The sequence below is a fragment of the Amblyomma maculatum genome, chromosome 5, assembly GCF_055883805.1.
Source record: "Amblyomma maculatum isolate TAMU_Amacu chromosome 5, ASM5588380v1, whole genome shotgun sequence".
Taxonomy (NCBI): Eukaryota; Metazoa; Arthropoda; class Arachnida; order Ixodida; family Ixodidae; genus Amblyomma; species Amblyomma maculatum.
The window spans coordinates 93,868,159-93,882,581 of record NC_139348.1 but is presented as its reverse complement, the minus strand read 5'-3'; the positions used below and the strand labels follow the sequence as shown (position 1 = coordinate 93,882,581).

Here is a 14,423-nt window from a genome sequence, read left to right as displayed (position 1 = left end):
ACCGCGGCGATTTTGGTCTCGTTCGAAAGCGCGCGCTTTCGGCTTATTTTTTCTTTCGGAAAGCAACCCTGTGCGCTCCGCCTTCCCCATAAAAAACAAACAAAAAGATAGCATGCAGCGCGCGCTACTATTGGCCGGTTATGGCACGTGATCAAAATGGCGTCGTTTGGTTGGTTCCGGCAAGCTAGCCCTGAAATGCGGACTCCCAGTGACGCCATTTTGTCTTTCTGCCGACCACGCTAGTGCAACGCGAGAGTCATGCCAGGCGCGAAGTACCGCTCTTTGCACAAGTTCGGGCGAAAGCAACCAAAGAAACGCGTTAAGAATGCGACTTCGTTGCATACTGTGCAAGAAGCAAGTGCCAGTGCTGCGGGATTGTGTGACGATCACGTTGCGGGCGGCGACGCTTCTCCGATTCCGCTGGACAACGGCGCCGTTCTTCGTGCCGACTGCAGTCGTGTACGTATTGATACCGCGCCTGTCACTAACAGTGACATAACTCAAGTGAGTGCCCGTGAGCAGGCTACGCTTGATAGACTGGTATCGACGCCGGCGACGGCACGAAAGACCGCGCTGTTCGCCGATGCAAGTGGTGCGTCCGCAGAGTCAGATGCGGACGGAACAGCCTCCTATGCGGTAATTGACCTCAGCATTTTGAATATCCTCCTGGATGCCGTGCGGTGCAAAACGTGTCGTGGATGCGTGCGTTTAATTACCAGCGACCGGAGCTATGGCCTCGCCGTAAAACTGATCGTGCTGTGCGACAACTGCGGTGAGATTGCGGCCGAGTGGAACTCGCGGAGGGTTGACGGCGAGAAAAGGTGCAATCCTTTTGAGCTGAATATTCTGGCTAGTCGAGCAATGCTGTCGACCGGTAACGGCCAGACAGCAATGAACGATATCTTTTCGGCGATGGGGTTGTCGCGGCGCGGGATGCACAACAAGACGTTTCAATGGCATCTGAAGAACACACTGCAACCCGCTGCTACCCGAGCCGCCACGACCGCTATGGCACAAGCCGCGCAGGCAGTGGCGAAGGTCTACGATGACTTGTGTTTTGGGCATAGGGGGAACATTGCCGTGTGCTACGACGGCACATGGATGACGCGCGGACACTCATCACATATAGGCGTCGGTGCCGTGGTGGAACTCTTCACTGGTTACGTGCTTGATTATGTGGTGTTGTCAAACTTTTGTCTGGGCTGCGAAATTGGTCCCAAGCCAAACACTGACGGCTACGAACTTTGGAAATCACGCCACCAGTGCCAAAAAAACACCAACTCCAAGGCTGGTCAAATGGAAGTAGAGGCTGGCAAAATTCTGTTTGAAAGATCTCTGCAGCGCCACAACATGCGCTACACAACTATGCTATGCGATGGGGACAGTCGCACGTTCAGTGCTCTTAAAGATGCTGCAATCTATGGCTACATTGAAATAGTCAAAGAGGACTGCATAAATCACGTGCACAAGCGTATGGGAGCAGCTTTGCGCAACCTCTTGCAGAGACACAAGGGTGCAGGGAAGCAAAGTCTTGGCGGCAGAGGAAGGCTGACAGCTGATCTAGTTGACAAGCTGGCAATATATTATGGCCGAGCGCTTCGATCAAATGTAGGTGATGTGGATGCCATGCAGCGAGCTGTGATGGCGACATATTACCACATCACATCTACTGATGACTGCCCCAAACACAGTTTGTGTCCTACCGGTGAGAAGTCATGGTGCCGCCACAACGCTGCAAAGGCAAAAGAGGAGCCTGCACCAAAGCACAATTACAGTCTGCCAAGAGATGTGGCTGATGCTCTTTTGCCTGTTTATAGTCGTTTATCAGAGAAGAGCCTGCTGCAGAGGTGCATTCGGGGGAAGACCCAGAACTCGAACGAAAGTTTCCACTCGGTCATCTGGACCTTGATCCACAAAGAGCGGCACTCATCACTGTTTGCTGTGGAAGCAGCCACAGCAGAAGCTGTGCTGCGCTTCAATGCCGGCTGCAAGCATACAGCAGCAGCAATTCTGCAAGAATGCAGTACAAATGTGACAGCAACTGGGTCCAGGAGAGCTGAAGAAAAGGACTTGCACCGTAGCGTACGTTCTGCAAAGAAGCGGGCGGCTTCGCTTGGCGTTGCTAAAACAGAAAAAAGAAAACACCGCGACAGCATGCACCCCGACTATGCTCCTGGTGCATTTTAATAGCATGAGGTCTTTGGGGTTGCCCTTCCTGATTAAATGCCGTGAGGCTTGAGTGCTTCCGACAATCCCCCAATTTTGGTAGTGTTGCATTTTTTAAAGATCAATATCTCTGGTCCTGTTCTTGCTATTGCTTTAAAAATTTTTTTTCTAGAAAGGGAATCCTGCGAGTCTCATGAAACCAAGGTAAATGCAGTGACGACAAAAGAAAATTTGCTGAGAAGGTTATGTTGTCTTCGGTACCCAAATGGAATTTTCCTTTCAAGCGTTTCCTATTGCGTAACTTTGGCTCAAATTGGCATAGGCCATTAATTTTCGCTTCAGATCACTTTCCACCTGTTTCTGATCTTGTTGACATATCAATCATTGACATAATTTACACCTACATGCTGTGAAGTGTTTTTCCTCGTTTTCTCAAAACTGCAATTTTGAGGGTGCTGCAATTTTGGAGGAGAGATATCTCTTAGTCTATTTGTGCTATAGCTCTCATTCTTGTCTTGTTAGAAAGAGAAAACCTTCGACAGTGCCGTAGGACAAAAATATGTACAGTTATTATGCGGCAACATTTACCGAATTAATTATCAATCTTAGGTGCCAACCTGGGCTTTTATTCATAAAAGTTTGACTTATTGTAACTTTGGTTCAAATTCTTCTACCACGTTAATTCATGACTAGCGGCACTCTATGATCCTTCTAGATCACTCTGGCAGGGCTATTCTCCTCATGCCATAAAGTGTTTAGTAATTAACTCACCTCCAAACGAAGAACATGAATTAGGGATTATTTTGAAAGCTATTTCATCTACAAGAAAACTAATCAGATATTTGAAATCAGCATGCAAAAGTACATTAATGGTGCAAGTTTCAGTCAGATCCACCCATAAATAAGGAAAAAAGTTTTAAGAGGGGTGTCCCCCCTTAAGGCCTTCCAAGTTAATTTCTTTAACCCAATGCGGAAGTGAACGGGCTTCGCTGTTACAATCAAAACGGCACTACGCCACTGTGAAAGGTGCCATCTTGGATTTGAACGGAGTCACTCAGACGGACTGGTTCAGCTACGTCATGTTCCACACTGTCACCACTCAAGTTAATGGCGTACTCTTTGCTGCTGCTGAGGTATCTTACAATGACAGCCAAAGCCAAGGCGAGCAATTGCAATGGGAATGTGACACTGGGGCGCTGATGGAGGCGATCACTTTTATTGCCTCCTTTCAGATTCCCATATTTGGACTTTACAAATGTTCTGGCTTTGAAGCCGGTCGACATCCTACAAAGGTAATGCATTTCTGTATGCCTAATACAAATATATTTCTACACACTTTCAATAACATGACCATAAAGGCATAAGAAAAACTCAATGTGGTTTCATATTTTGTTTTACAAGGCAGTGAAAAAACCCCTAACAGAAAGTGATATGTAGTAGCCACAGTAACAGTAGCACTGGATGGTGCCCGACATAATACAGTGAAAGCTCGTTAATTCGAACCCCGATAATTCGAATTTTCGGATAATTCGAACTATACTACTTGGTCTGGCCAGGCTCCATAGAGATCTGTGTATAAAAAAGTCCGTTAATTCGAATGCGAGTCGGTTCTGCTACGGATAATTCGAACTATGCACCGCCGCGTCTGAGCGGCTTGGCGCACATTACGTGGCAAAAAAAAAAAAAAAAAAAAGTAAAGAAACACCTCCGTGATTGGAGGGCATAATTAGAGGCTGCGCATGTCCAAAAAGGGGACAGAAGATGGAACCAGATAAGACCATGGAAGAGTGGGCACAACTTAAATGGCGCCATGACCAGAGCGGCGACCGGCGGTGTTGGAGGGAGGGACAGCGGCCACGGCAAGATCAGTGCATGGCCGTGGTGATGGCTGCCTGCTCTCTCTCCTGCGCAACCTCCGTAGCTCGCAACTAAATACTCGTTAATTCCAACCCTGTTAATATGAGAATAGGAATAAGTACTGTCGGCGTGGTCTCAGCCAACGCCCATGAAAGGCTATGATCTCAGACGGGCACTATGGGCTAAACTTTTTTTTTTTTTTTTTTGCTATAGCCATCCATCCTTCCACCCATCAGTTGTCAACGGAAGCACGCGAGTCAGCCATGATCATGACGCCGGCTTTTTAGCAATGTTCGCTTCAAAAGAAAAAGCCGCTTGCTGCTATCGCGCATTCCGATGATTGGAGTGGCAGTAGAAGGCACCTGCCCCAGTCCCTCATAGCATGATAAAGCCAACATACTGAAAAGGAGGCTTGCACAACTGGATAAGCGCTGGCACTTTGCCAAGTTCGCTTCCTCCCCACCTCCCCCCTGCTGGAGCTAAAGTCAAAAGATAAACACGCCATTATCGCTGCGCAGCATCCCCATAACCCAACCCCCCTGATCAACCTGTCACTGACAATGGATATATATATATATATATTTTTAGCGATAGTTGCTTGGCTCATCCGGGTGACCTTGAAGCTGAGCCATTGTTAAATTTGGACTTGGCCTGTCTAGCGAAAAGTCTTGCCCAGTGCATTATGCTGTGGTAAGCTGGTGCATGACCACATGACTAACTGACCACTTGGCCTCCGACTTTAAAAGGCGACTGATATTCAACACCACAGACATGTGACAGGTGTGCACAATATCAGCTGAACCCGTGGCATTAGCAAAATCAAGCAAAACAGGGGCTCTCTGTGAAGTTCCTGCACTCACTGAAGTTGGAAGAGAGGCAAGTTTTAGATGCTCTTTGTGGCTTTGTCGCAGAGAACAAGCCCCTCATTTTGCCTACATTTGTTTTAAAATAAAATCTAGCATTACCACTTGCAAACAGAGTGGGAGAAGTGGCGAAGCACGCTTTTGAGGCAAATTTTGCGAACAAAAGTAACTTTCTTTTTGCAGCTCATGAATTTTTTCAGATCGTTCAATTATTTGAACCATTTTCCAGATCCCACACAGGCTGATAAAATTGGTCGGTGACTGTACATGCCAGGCCCTTAAATTATGGCTCACGCTCACGTGGTAAACGAGCAAAGCTGATGGCCGTGCAAAGCTTTTGTGTCTGGCGGTCCGTTTCCTACCACCGGCTGCGACTGTTGCAGCAAAGAAACAATAGACATAGCCACAACAATGGCACCAGTTCAGCCTCATCCACAGTCCCTAGACGTGAAGGTATTTTCGAAACTTACTCTCCTGTGGCACTCCATGGTCAGGCCAAGCATCACATTGGATGACGCTAGGCTCATAGGGGAAAGGTGCCCAATTATGAGGTAATAATGCCCCCTTTCAGGACGTGTGCTGCTCTTGAGTTGTATGCGACTACATGGTGACACATTAAACACACAGTTGTGGGCACTGAGCGCAACTGACCTACCTGTCCGTCCGTGTAATGATACAGAAGGACAAAGTATAATGAGCAAGTAAACAAATGCAAAGGCAGAAACAACTGTGCAATCTGTGTTTGCATGCCAACCATACGAACCGTTATGACCCCCTAAAAGGGAAAAGAGGAAGGAATCTCTCGCGCACACACACAACAGTCCTACACAACAGCCCCACACCAGAGCCACACACCAGAGCCACACACAACAGCCACAAGGACACGTGAAAGAAAGACGGCTGGTGTGGGGGGCTGTACCTGAGTGAGCGTAGCTTGGCAGCATGGTTTATGTCCGACAGGGAGGATCCGCTCTGCTCGAGGCCCGACATGACGCGGCTGTACTCGGGGTGCTGTGGGTTCAGCACCAGCTTCGGGTGGTTGCACACCTTGCGCAGGTACTGCAGGGCCTGCACACACACAAGGTACGCTCAGTGGTTCGCACAGCTAGCTGCATAGTGCCCGGAGAGCAGTTGCGGACTTCTGCCTACCACTAGGAGAGAAACGCCACCCCATGCCCCAGTGTCAAATGCCGCCATCAAAGCACTCTTGAACCCCCGACAAACCATTCCATGCGCGCAGCTCCCCAAATTATCTAGACTCTCCATGACTGTGAAGCGGGTTATGCGGTGTAACATCTTAAAGCGACTCAGAGGCTCCAAAACTTTTGACCATCCGGGGCTCTTTGTACCCGGAAAAAAAAGGAAGTTATTGGATGGAGTAGGTAATGTTCTTTTTGCATTTAACAGAGAATTATATTTCAAATAAAGAAATCCTCTTTCCTATGATGTTATACATGCAATCTCAATCCCCATGTTTAATCACGGGGATGTGTAAGAAAAATATTTACGAAAAATTTATAACCATAAAGAAAAAAAATGTATAACAATGTCAATGTTTTTCCACGCAAGTAACGCACAAACATATGTTTGATTTGCAGGACAGACTTGTGAATTGCATCACTTAATTATCCACACTTTATGCAAAATGTCTTTGAACTATGTCAGAGGGTGTTCTCTAGTGAAGATCGTGCTAGTGGGCAAAGCAATACCGAGATTGACATCTGGTGGTCTTGTAGCAGAAAATATAACTTTTCGAGCAGCTACCAGCAAGTGATGGTTCCTGAAACACGCAGACACTCTGCAAATAAGACCTTCAGAGCACGCAGGATGCCTTTATAGTCAAACCCGAATATAACGAACTCGGATAGAGCGAATTATGTTTTATATCGAACACTCGAATTTCCGCTAGCATTATGCATATAAAATGTATTTTTTATAACGAACTACACATCGGATATAGAGAACTCAGCGCGCGCGATCGGTCGCCAAACGCCCGCCAACGGGCAGGCCTTTGTGCCGGCTCCGAGTTCTCTCCGGGCAGCCCACGCTGCCGGGCCGCAATACTTCTAGCGCATGCCGTTGTCAGATGGGAGGGGGATTGGCGACGGCTCCGTTCCCCAAGGTCTCACACAGCGCATACGTCATCACGCGCCCGCTAAGGTGCTTCTGCTGCTTCTGCGCCGATGCCACGCTTCCGTAAAACGCAGGAGGGGCTCTCTACAGCAGCTTCCACGAGGGACCCTCCTGTACGCATGCGCGGCCGTCGCCCGGAGTAGCGTGAGTAGCCTTTAAAATCCACGCCATCGGCCAGCCTCTCTTTGCAGCGCTCCTATTCGGCAGCTGCCTACCATGTGATCAAAGACGTTCGAGCAGCTCCGGACCTATTGCGCTTCGAGAAAGAAGCAACACCGGCCAGAACTGGTTTCAAGTTTGGGCGAAGGGAAGGCAGCCTCCGAACAACGAACGCGTCAGTGGCGAACTTTCCCGCATCCTCGGAGCTTTCTTTGTTCGCGTTTGCAAGGCGTGCAGCTGCTATCCCCACGATTCCGGACGTGCCTACATTGCTGCTGGCTTGCATTCCGGCGCTACATCCTGCAAGATGACGACGAAGCAGCGGCGTGCCCTACCGCTTTCCGACAAGCTGGAGATAATCCGCCGCGTTGGCCGCGGCGAAAAAAAGTCTGACGTTGCCGCGCATTTCAAGATTCCGCGGAGCATGTTAAGCACCATTTTGAAAAACCAGTCGCCCATCAGAGGCAATGCACAGGAACGACCAAATGGTGACAGCTTTCGCCACCGCAAGCCGGCTTACGACCAAGTAGAGAAAGCGCTGTACCAATGGTTCTTGGACGTTCGCGCGCGAAATCTGCCGGTCTCTGGCCCCATGCTACAACAGAAGGCAAAAGATTTTGCCTTCGTCCTGGACGTCGAGGGGTTTACAGCGGGCAGTGGTTGGCTCCAACGATTTAAAGACCGCTACTCCATCACCGGGAAGGTGGTTGCAGGTGAAAGCCAAGCAGTGGACGCTGAGAGTGCTGAAAAGTGGGTGCAAGACGTGTGGCGTGCTGTCACGGAGAGATACGAACCGTGCAATATTTTTAACACCGACGAGACTGCTTTGTTTTGGCAACTGCTGCCGAGCAGAACTTTGGCGCTAAAGAATGAGAAGTGCCATGGCGGCAAATTGAATAAGGCCCGAGTCACCGTTCTTCTCACGACAAACATGGACGGTTCATCAAAGCTGCGGCCACTTGTCATAGGCAAGTTCAAGTCTCCTATGTGCCTGCGAGGATGCACTTCACTCCCAGTCACATACAACTCAAATTCTAAGGCCTGGATGACCAGAACGTTGTTCGAAGCGTGGCTGCGTGGCTGGGACGAGGAACTTGCAACGAGCGGGCGAAAGATTTGCCTCCTCCTCGATAACTGTTCTGCGCACCACTGCGGCGTCACGCTCAAGAACATCGAGCTTTGTTTCCTGCCACCGAACGCAACAGCGGTTTTGCAGCCCCTCGATCAGGGGATCATCCGCGCTTTCAAGCTGGGCTACAGGAAACGCGTCGTTGAGCGGCTGTTGGTGAAATTGCGGGTTAACGACGAGCTCAAGATTAATTTGCTGGCCGCAATAGAAATGATTAACCGTGCCTGGCAAGACGTGACGCAATCCACAATCCGCAACTGCTTCCACCATGCTGGACTATGTCGAGAGGATGCAGAAGCTGCTAGTGAAGAGCGCACTGTGCAAGATGACAGCGATGTTGCCACGCTGTGGGAAGAACTCGCTGATGTTCCGGACGCTGTGCCCGAAGAAGTTGCCCTAGAGGATTTTCTCACTGTTGACGACAACGTAGCCGTGACAGCGAGCCCGTTGGACTCGGAAATTGTTGCCGACATGCTGGCATCTGGTGCGAACGAGGAGACCGAGGAGCCGCCGCCGGAGGACGATCGCCCTCGCCCGACGTTGCACAAAGCCCTCGCTGCTACCGATCTGCTGCGCCGATACTGCTCCGGAATACAGGGAAGCGGACTGGAGTTTGTGGAAATGATGTCGCGTGTGGAAAGTGCGATTCTCGCTGATGGAGTTAAATGCAGTGTTCAGGCGAAGATCACTGCCTACTGCAAATAAGTGAGCATTTATCTGCAATAAATTTCTTTTGTAGATTCATGGTGAGCGGCACGGTTTTTCTTTAGTTAGTGCGTTTTCGCTGCGCTGTCTGGACATCGTGTATAACGAATTTGGTACTGAAGTTCGTTATAAACGGGTCTGGTTATAGCGAAATACTTTATATAGCGAACAAATTGCGTTGAATTACGCAGTTCGTTATAACCGGGTTTGACTGTAGATCAGCGTGTGGCAGCCAATAAATGCCTGTTGGTGTGCTGAATCCCTATGACACAGTTCAACTGCCTGTGCTAAAACCAGATGAACTGATGTTGTCTTCCCAGTAATTGCTCCTGTCACTGTCCAAAAACTTGCCTGTAACTGAATGAAACACTGAGGAAACGCACCGCAGGGCAAGAGTGAGCAACTCTGACTCCATGATGTAAACAATAAAAATCTGTTACCTGATCCAACATGGGTGGGGTTTTAAATCTCACCACACAATGGGAACTGATGAGAGGATGGTTCCTATATTACAAACTGAATGGCTCTAGCTGTCCTGGAGAGCTTGCACAGTGGGAAACTATGACTTCGAAACCATTGAAAGCTGGCTATCGATGGGAGTAAGCGTGGGCTTTTTAAGAGGTGCTAACGTGCGCTAGCGTCCGTCACAAGACATATGGGCTGCTTACATTTCGCCTGCACTAAACATGACTGCTGCAATGCAGATTGAGGCCGCGTCTCCAAATCAGCAGTCAAGCTTCCCAACCACTGAGCCGCCACAGCGGGGTGTCCCCTTGCTGAGACAACAGTGCTACTGCCATGGCACTAAAGTTCATACTGTCTATGTTCCGACTGCTTATGTTGCTCTGTTTTCTGTCACCGCTGCCCTAAATCCGTGCTTTGCAATGTTCTCGGTACAACGTAAGAACATTTGATTAATTTGGACACCCAGCAAATTGGAAAAGCCAAAACGATGCTGGCCCATGCATGCATAAGTCTGTACTGTGAAAAACTGCGCCGAAATAAACACACCACAAGAAAGAAGATGGGACTAAGGTGCAGTAACTGATGCATAAGTCTACTGTCTATGAGGGTCAAACGGTTGGTAACTGCGGACATGACCGCAATGCCAAGTGGTCGTTCAAATCTCTCTCCACAAGCCTGAACTGCATGGTTCATTGTTGGTGGCGCATCTCCGATATAAGCATAAGCTGCATCCAAGATGGCTGACGCATGCACCCACCTGGAACACGTGGGCTGTGGCATGCGAGTTGACGGGCTGGTCTTCTGCTGTAGCCCCAGTGACCGAGTCATCGACGGTCTTCTTGGCTCGGCTCCTGGCAAAGTCCTCGTACAGCTGGACCTGTTGGCCACACAAGGACACGAGGTTAGGGCATAGGAACAAGATAAGCGCACTGTGTCCAGAGTCTGTGTGTGGCACATCCACTTGGGAAGCATTTGTCACGTGTCTTGTAATTTGTCAGGTTGGTCGATCAGCCGAAGCAGCATGGCAAATGTTGCTGGTAAGGAACGTCGTCACCCATCATTCATGAAATAGGGCTCAGGACGTGATCTAAGTGGCAATCCTAACATAATAAAAGCGAGGACGTACCTGGAGGGGGCTGAGTTCGCAGTAGTAGTCCTGGATGATCTTGGGGGGCAGGTCTTGCAGGACGTCGTCCTTGATGCGCCGCAGTAGGAAAGGGAGCACCTGCCGATGCAGGCTCTCCATGGCCAGCACACCTGCGACACCACCACACACACTGCTCGCATACTGCTCTCTCTTTCGGGGTTATATTGCGTGTGAATACACCATGGCCTCAAGATAGGCGCCATCCGCACTGCTGTACAGTATGTTATCGGCACCGGACAGTGCATCCAGAAATTCAAACCCCCGGCTCTAGAACAAGGCTTCTTTTACGCCGAATGCAATATCGTCCCAGCTAATGTGAAATTCAAATCAGCACGAAAACACAAAATTCAGTCACTTCACATGCTGCCCATATACCATATTTACCTGAATGTAACATAACTTCGACTTGCGAACAAGAAACGGGGGGAGAAAGAGAAGAACATAAATGTGACATGATGAACGAGGCCACAGTATATGGAAAGGAGAGGGAAGAGTTTACAAACATAACTAGTACCTGAAAAAAAAACTGGGCTACGTTATCACGCCTGCGTAATGCAACATTCTGCAATATAGCAGTTTGTGGAATGTTGCTCCTTTGTGCCTCGGCCATTGCAGTGCAGAAGCAGGGTTTTCTCAATTTCGCCGTAGCATGGCACACGCCACCGCACATCGCGGATGCTACGAACCTCAGCTAGTTTGTGGAAGTGCTATGAATCTCAACGTGGTGCTCACTTGGGTTGCCAGTGAAGCATCACTCAGATTTCCTCCTCTCCTTCTCTCTTCAATTTTCCGTGCGAATGCCACCGACACCACAGAACTGGGAAATGTGCCTTTAAGCACTGTCGCACTAGGCGAGCCGCCTTGACTCATCTTCACGTGAAGCAAAGGCGCCTTTGGGCAGTTGCGACCTCCGTTATCACGCAAAAGTTTCACATATCCCTTCTTTCTGAATAAACCTGTGAAAAAGATTATTAGGCAGGACTTATACAACATGTACAGAATCCTGTCCCACTGTTACTACAGTCGAACCCGGATATATCGAATTTTGGTTATATCGAACTCACGGAATATCCCCTTGAAAATCCCATGTAAAAGTATAGGAAAGCCGCGTCATATATCGAACTCAATTTCACCGGTCGTTCGATAAATCGAACTCCGCACCACGCACTGGAAAGTGTGCCTTCCCCAAAGACGACCGCATCACGCTCACGCTTGGCCGTTTGCCGCGTGACGTTTTCAAGCCACGCGCGGAAGGAATGAGAGGGGACAGTTCTGGACAGCGCCGCGCCCATTCCCTAATACCCTCTTTACACGGCCGGCTTAACCCCGGTTACGCTTAACCGAGGTTACTGAACTTAACCACGGTTCACCGCCAATCGCGGTTAGCTGTGCTTACACAGCTCGCCGCCGTTCTCGGTTACGGCCGCCATTGCCCATAAAGTACAAGCGACGCGGTGATCTGCGGAACGAAGCAGCATTTACAAATATTTTATTTATAATGTAGTTTCCGGAGTGCCATTCCGCCAAGGCGTCAACAAAGTGGTGAAGCCCCGCACGATGGCAGCACCTCATCGACCATCGTACACACCGCCGCGTTGGCCCCTCCTCCCGCAGACCGTACGCGAACGACACGGCGGTTTGCTAGCGCCGACGTCAGAAACAAAGCGTGCTAAATTTATTGGCATCTGGAATACTGAGCCGAATATCAGAATTGAATCATTCCTGATCACTGACCAGCGGCAAATTGCTGGCAAGACCGATAACCGCGATACTATCAAGTTTCTGTTCAAGACAGCTGCCGCCAGTACATTGCGGCTCACCGTTCAGCTTATACTAGCTCTGCGATTAATGTATCGCCAAAGTTTATCATACCGTTATTTTACGGCGGCAGAAAAGGATTCACAATAAAGATGTTTCATGAGTACACCATTTCGACAGCGTTGATCAGTTCCAAAGCGCCGATCGCCGCGGCTTCAAAGAGAAATAATTTAGGCCTATCGGCGACTAGGGGGTTATGCACCCCGCCGTAGTTCGCCGCGCTCGCTCGCTTCACCGCCGCGGTAAGTGTAACGTACCTCAGCCTGCTCGCAGCATCCCGCACTGCAAGCGTTGCGAACTTGTGCACTTTCATTATAAAGCTAAGACCGCGCATTTTTTGACGTTCCGCGCTCAGCACCAAGCCGCACAAACGATACTGCAAACACAGGACGGGGTTTCAGTACGCAAACGCTTGGCTGTAGGCCGTAACCGAAGACGCCGGGCGGCACAGTAGACACCGGATATTCAATACGGGCAAACGAGTACACTGCTGACACGCTCGTACGCTTCGCGCACTCGAGTGCCGACGAGCAGCCTCCGTCAACAGACGCCACCATAACCTCGGTTAACGACGCAAACCGAGGTCGCCAAACTCGGTTTACGATAACCACGGTTAGGGGCGTAACTATGGTTTGGTCTGCCGTGTAAACGGGCTAACCACGGTTTTGCGTAACCGCAGTTACGCTAACCGTGGTTAACTCTGCCCGTGTAAAGAGGGTATAAAGGCGCACGCATCTGCAGTTATTGTTTCCCGCGCGCCAACACATGACGTTTGCAAGCCATGGGCGTGGGTGTGCCCATTCTTTTGCCGAGCTATCTCTCTCCTTCAGCACGCGCTACGCATGCGCCAAGCCAGCTCGGCCCGTTTTCAGACAGACGTCGGACGCTTTCTCCAGCGCGTGTTGCGAACCCTCTGAGCGCGGCGGCTGACATGGCTATGGCGCCTGCGGACGTTAAGAAGCGGCAGCTCTCTCTATTTTTTTTTTGCGAGAGTCATCCTTTCTTATCGTTAGGCTGTACGCGCGACGTAGCATAAGATATGGCGGCTGCGGACGTTAAGAAGCGGCAGGCTTTTTTTTTTTTTTTGGCGGGAGCTGTTTACCTTTGCATGTATGAATCAACGAAAGCACGCGGTCTGCTGCTGCGATCATTGATGCCCGCCCCAAGCGCGCACGTGATAAATCGAACCAGGCTTGTGCAATTAAGCCATCACGGGCACTCTGCCAAGTTCGCTCCCCGCCACCGAAGGAGCTATAAAAAGATAAACGCGCCCTGATGTTATCACTGCGCAGCATCTTGGCACGCTGCCAAGAAATGAGCTGTAGATGCGACGACCGAAACGAGTGACGCGCGCCATCCACATGCAAGCGAAAACGCTTGCGATTTCTGCCGCAGCGACACAGAAACCTTGTATTGAGCTGTCGCGGTGGCTGGAGCGGCAAGGGGGACGCAGTTCCAACAAGTTTGAAAATTTTCGCTCTGTCGCTGCTGCTCATCGCTGAGATCGCTCAATCGCTTGCATGTGAGCGAGCTGGTCTTAACGCTTTTTTTTTCAAACTCTCGGGTGAAAAAGTGGAGGGTGGGTTCATTATGCGAGTGGATTGATGAGATGACACATGCGGTATCGTTTTTTGGCATCGTAAGTGCCGTCACAAGCCGATTTTTGTATATCGAATTATCGATATATCGAACTATTTTGCGATCTCCTTCGAGTTCGATATATCCGGGTTCGACTGTACATCAACTGCATGCTAACAGGCCTCATAGTGAAACTCCAACTTATTCCAGTAGCTCAACCATACGACAAGCGATGCCGCTCGAACACTCGCGACCATTCTTAGCAATGTTCAAACAAGTCTGTTTCTCGAGCTTGGAGGGAGGTTGTATGAAATTGCATTGCAGCATGCAAGCTTGATGCAGCTGAAAAGCGCTTCCAAAACTGATGCCAAGGAAAGCGGTGAGAGCAACTCTTTACATGCAA

The 14,423-nt window shown here is 49.7% G+C and overlaps 1 protein-coding gene across 2 annotated transcripts in view; it reads right to left on the bottom strand.

Moving 5' to 3' along the window:
• Nucleotides 1-14,423, bottom strand: part of Hel89B (histone acetyltransferase 1) — a 103,277-nt gene that overhangs the window by 11,620 nt on the left and 77,234 nt on the right. For both annotated transcript variants that reach the window (XM_084603902.1, XM_084603903.1), the window contains exons 32-34: nucleotides 10,604-10,734; nucleotides 10,235-10,354; nucleotides 5,806-5,954 (exon numbers count right to left, since the gene is read on the bottom strand). In XM_084603902.1, the coding sequence (XP_084460028.1) occupies nucleotides 5,806-5,954; nucleotides 10,235-10,354; nucleotides 10,604-10,734 (400 nt within the window). The remainder of the gene's footprint in view (nucleotides 1-5,805; nucleotides 5,955-10,234; nucleotides 10,355-10,603; nucleotides 10,735-14,423) is intronic.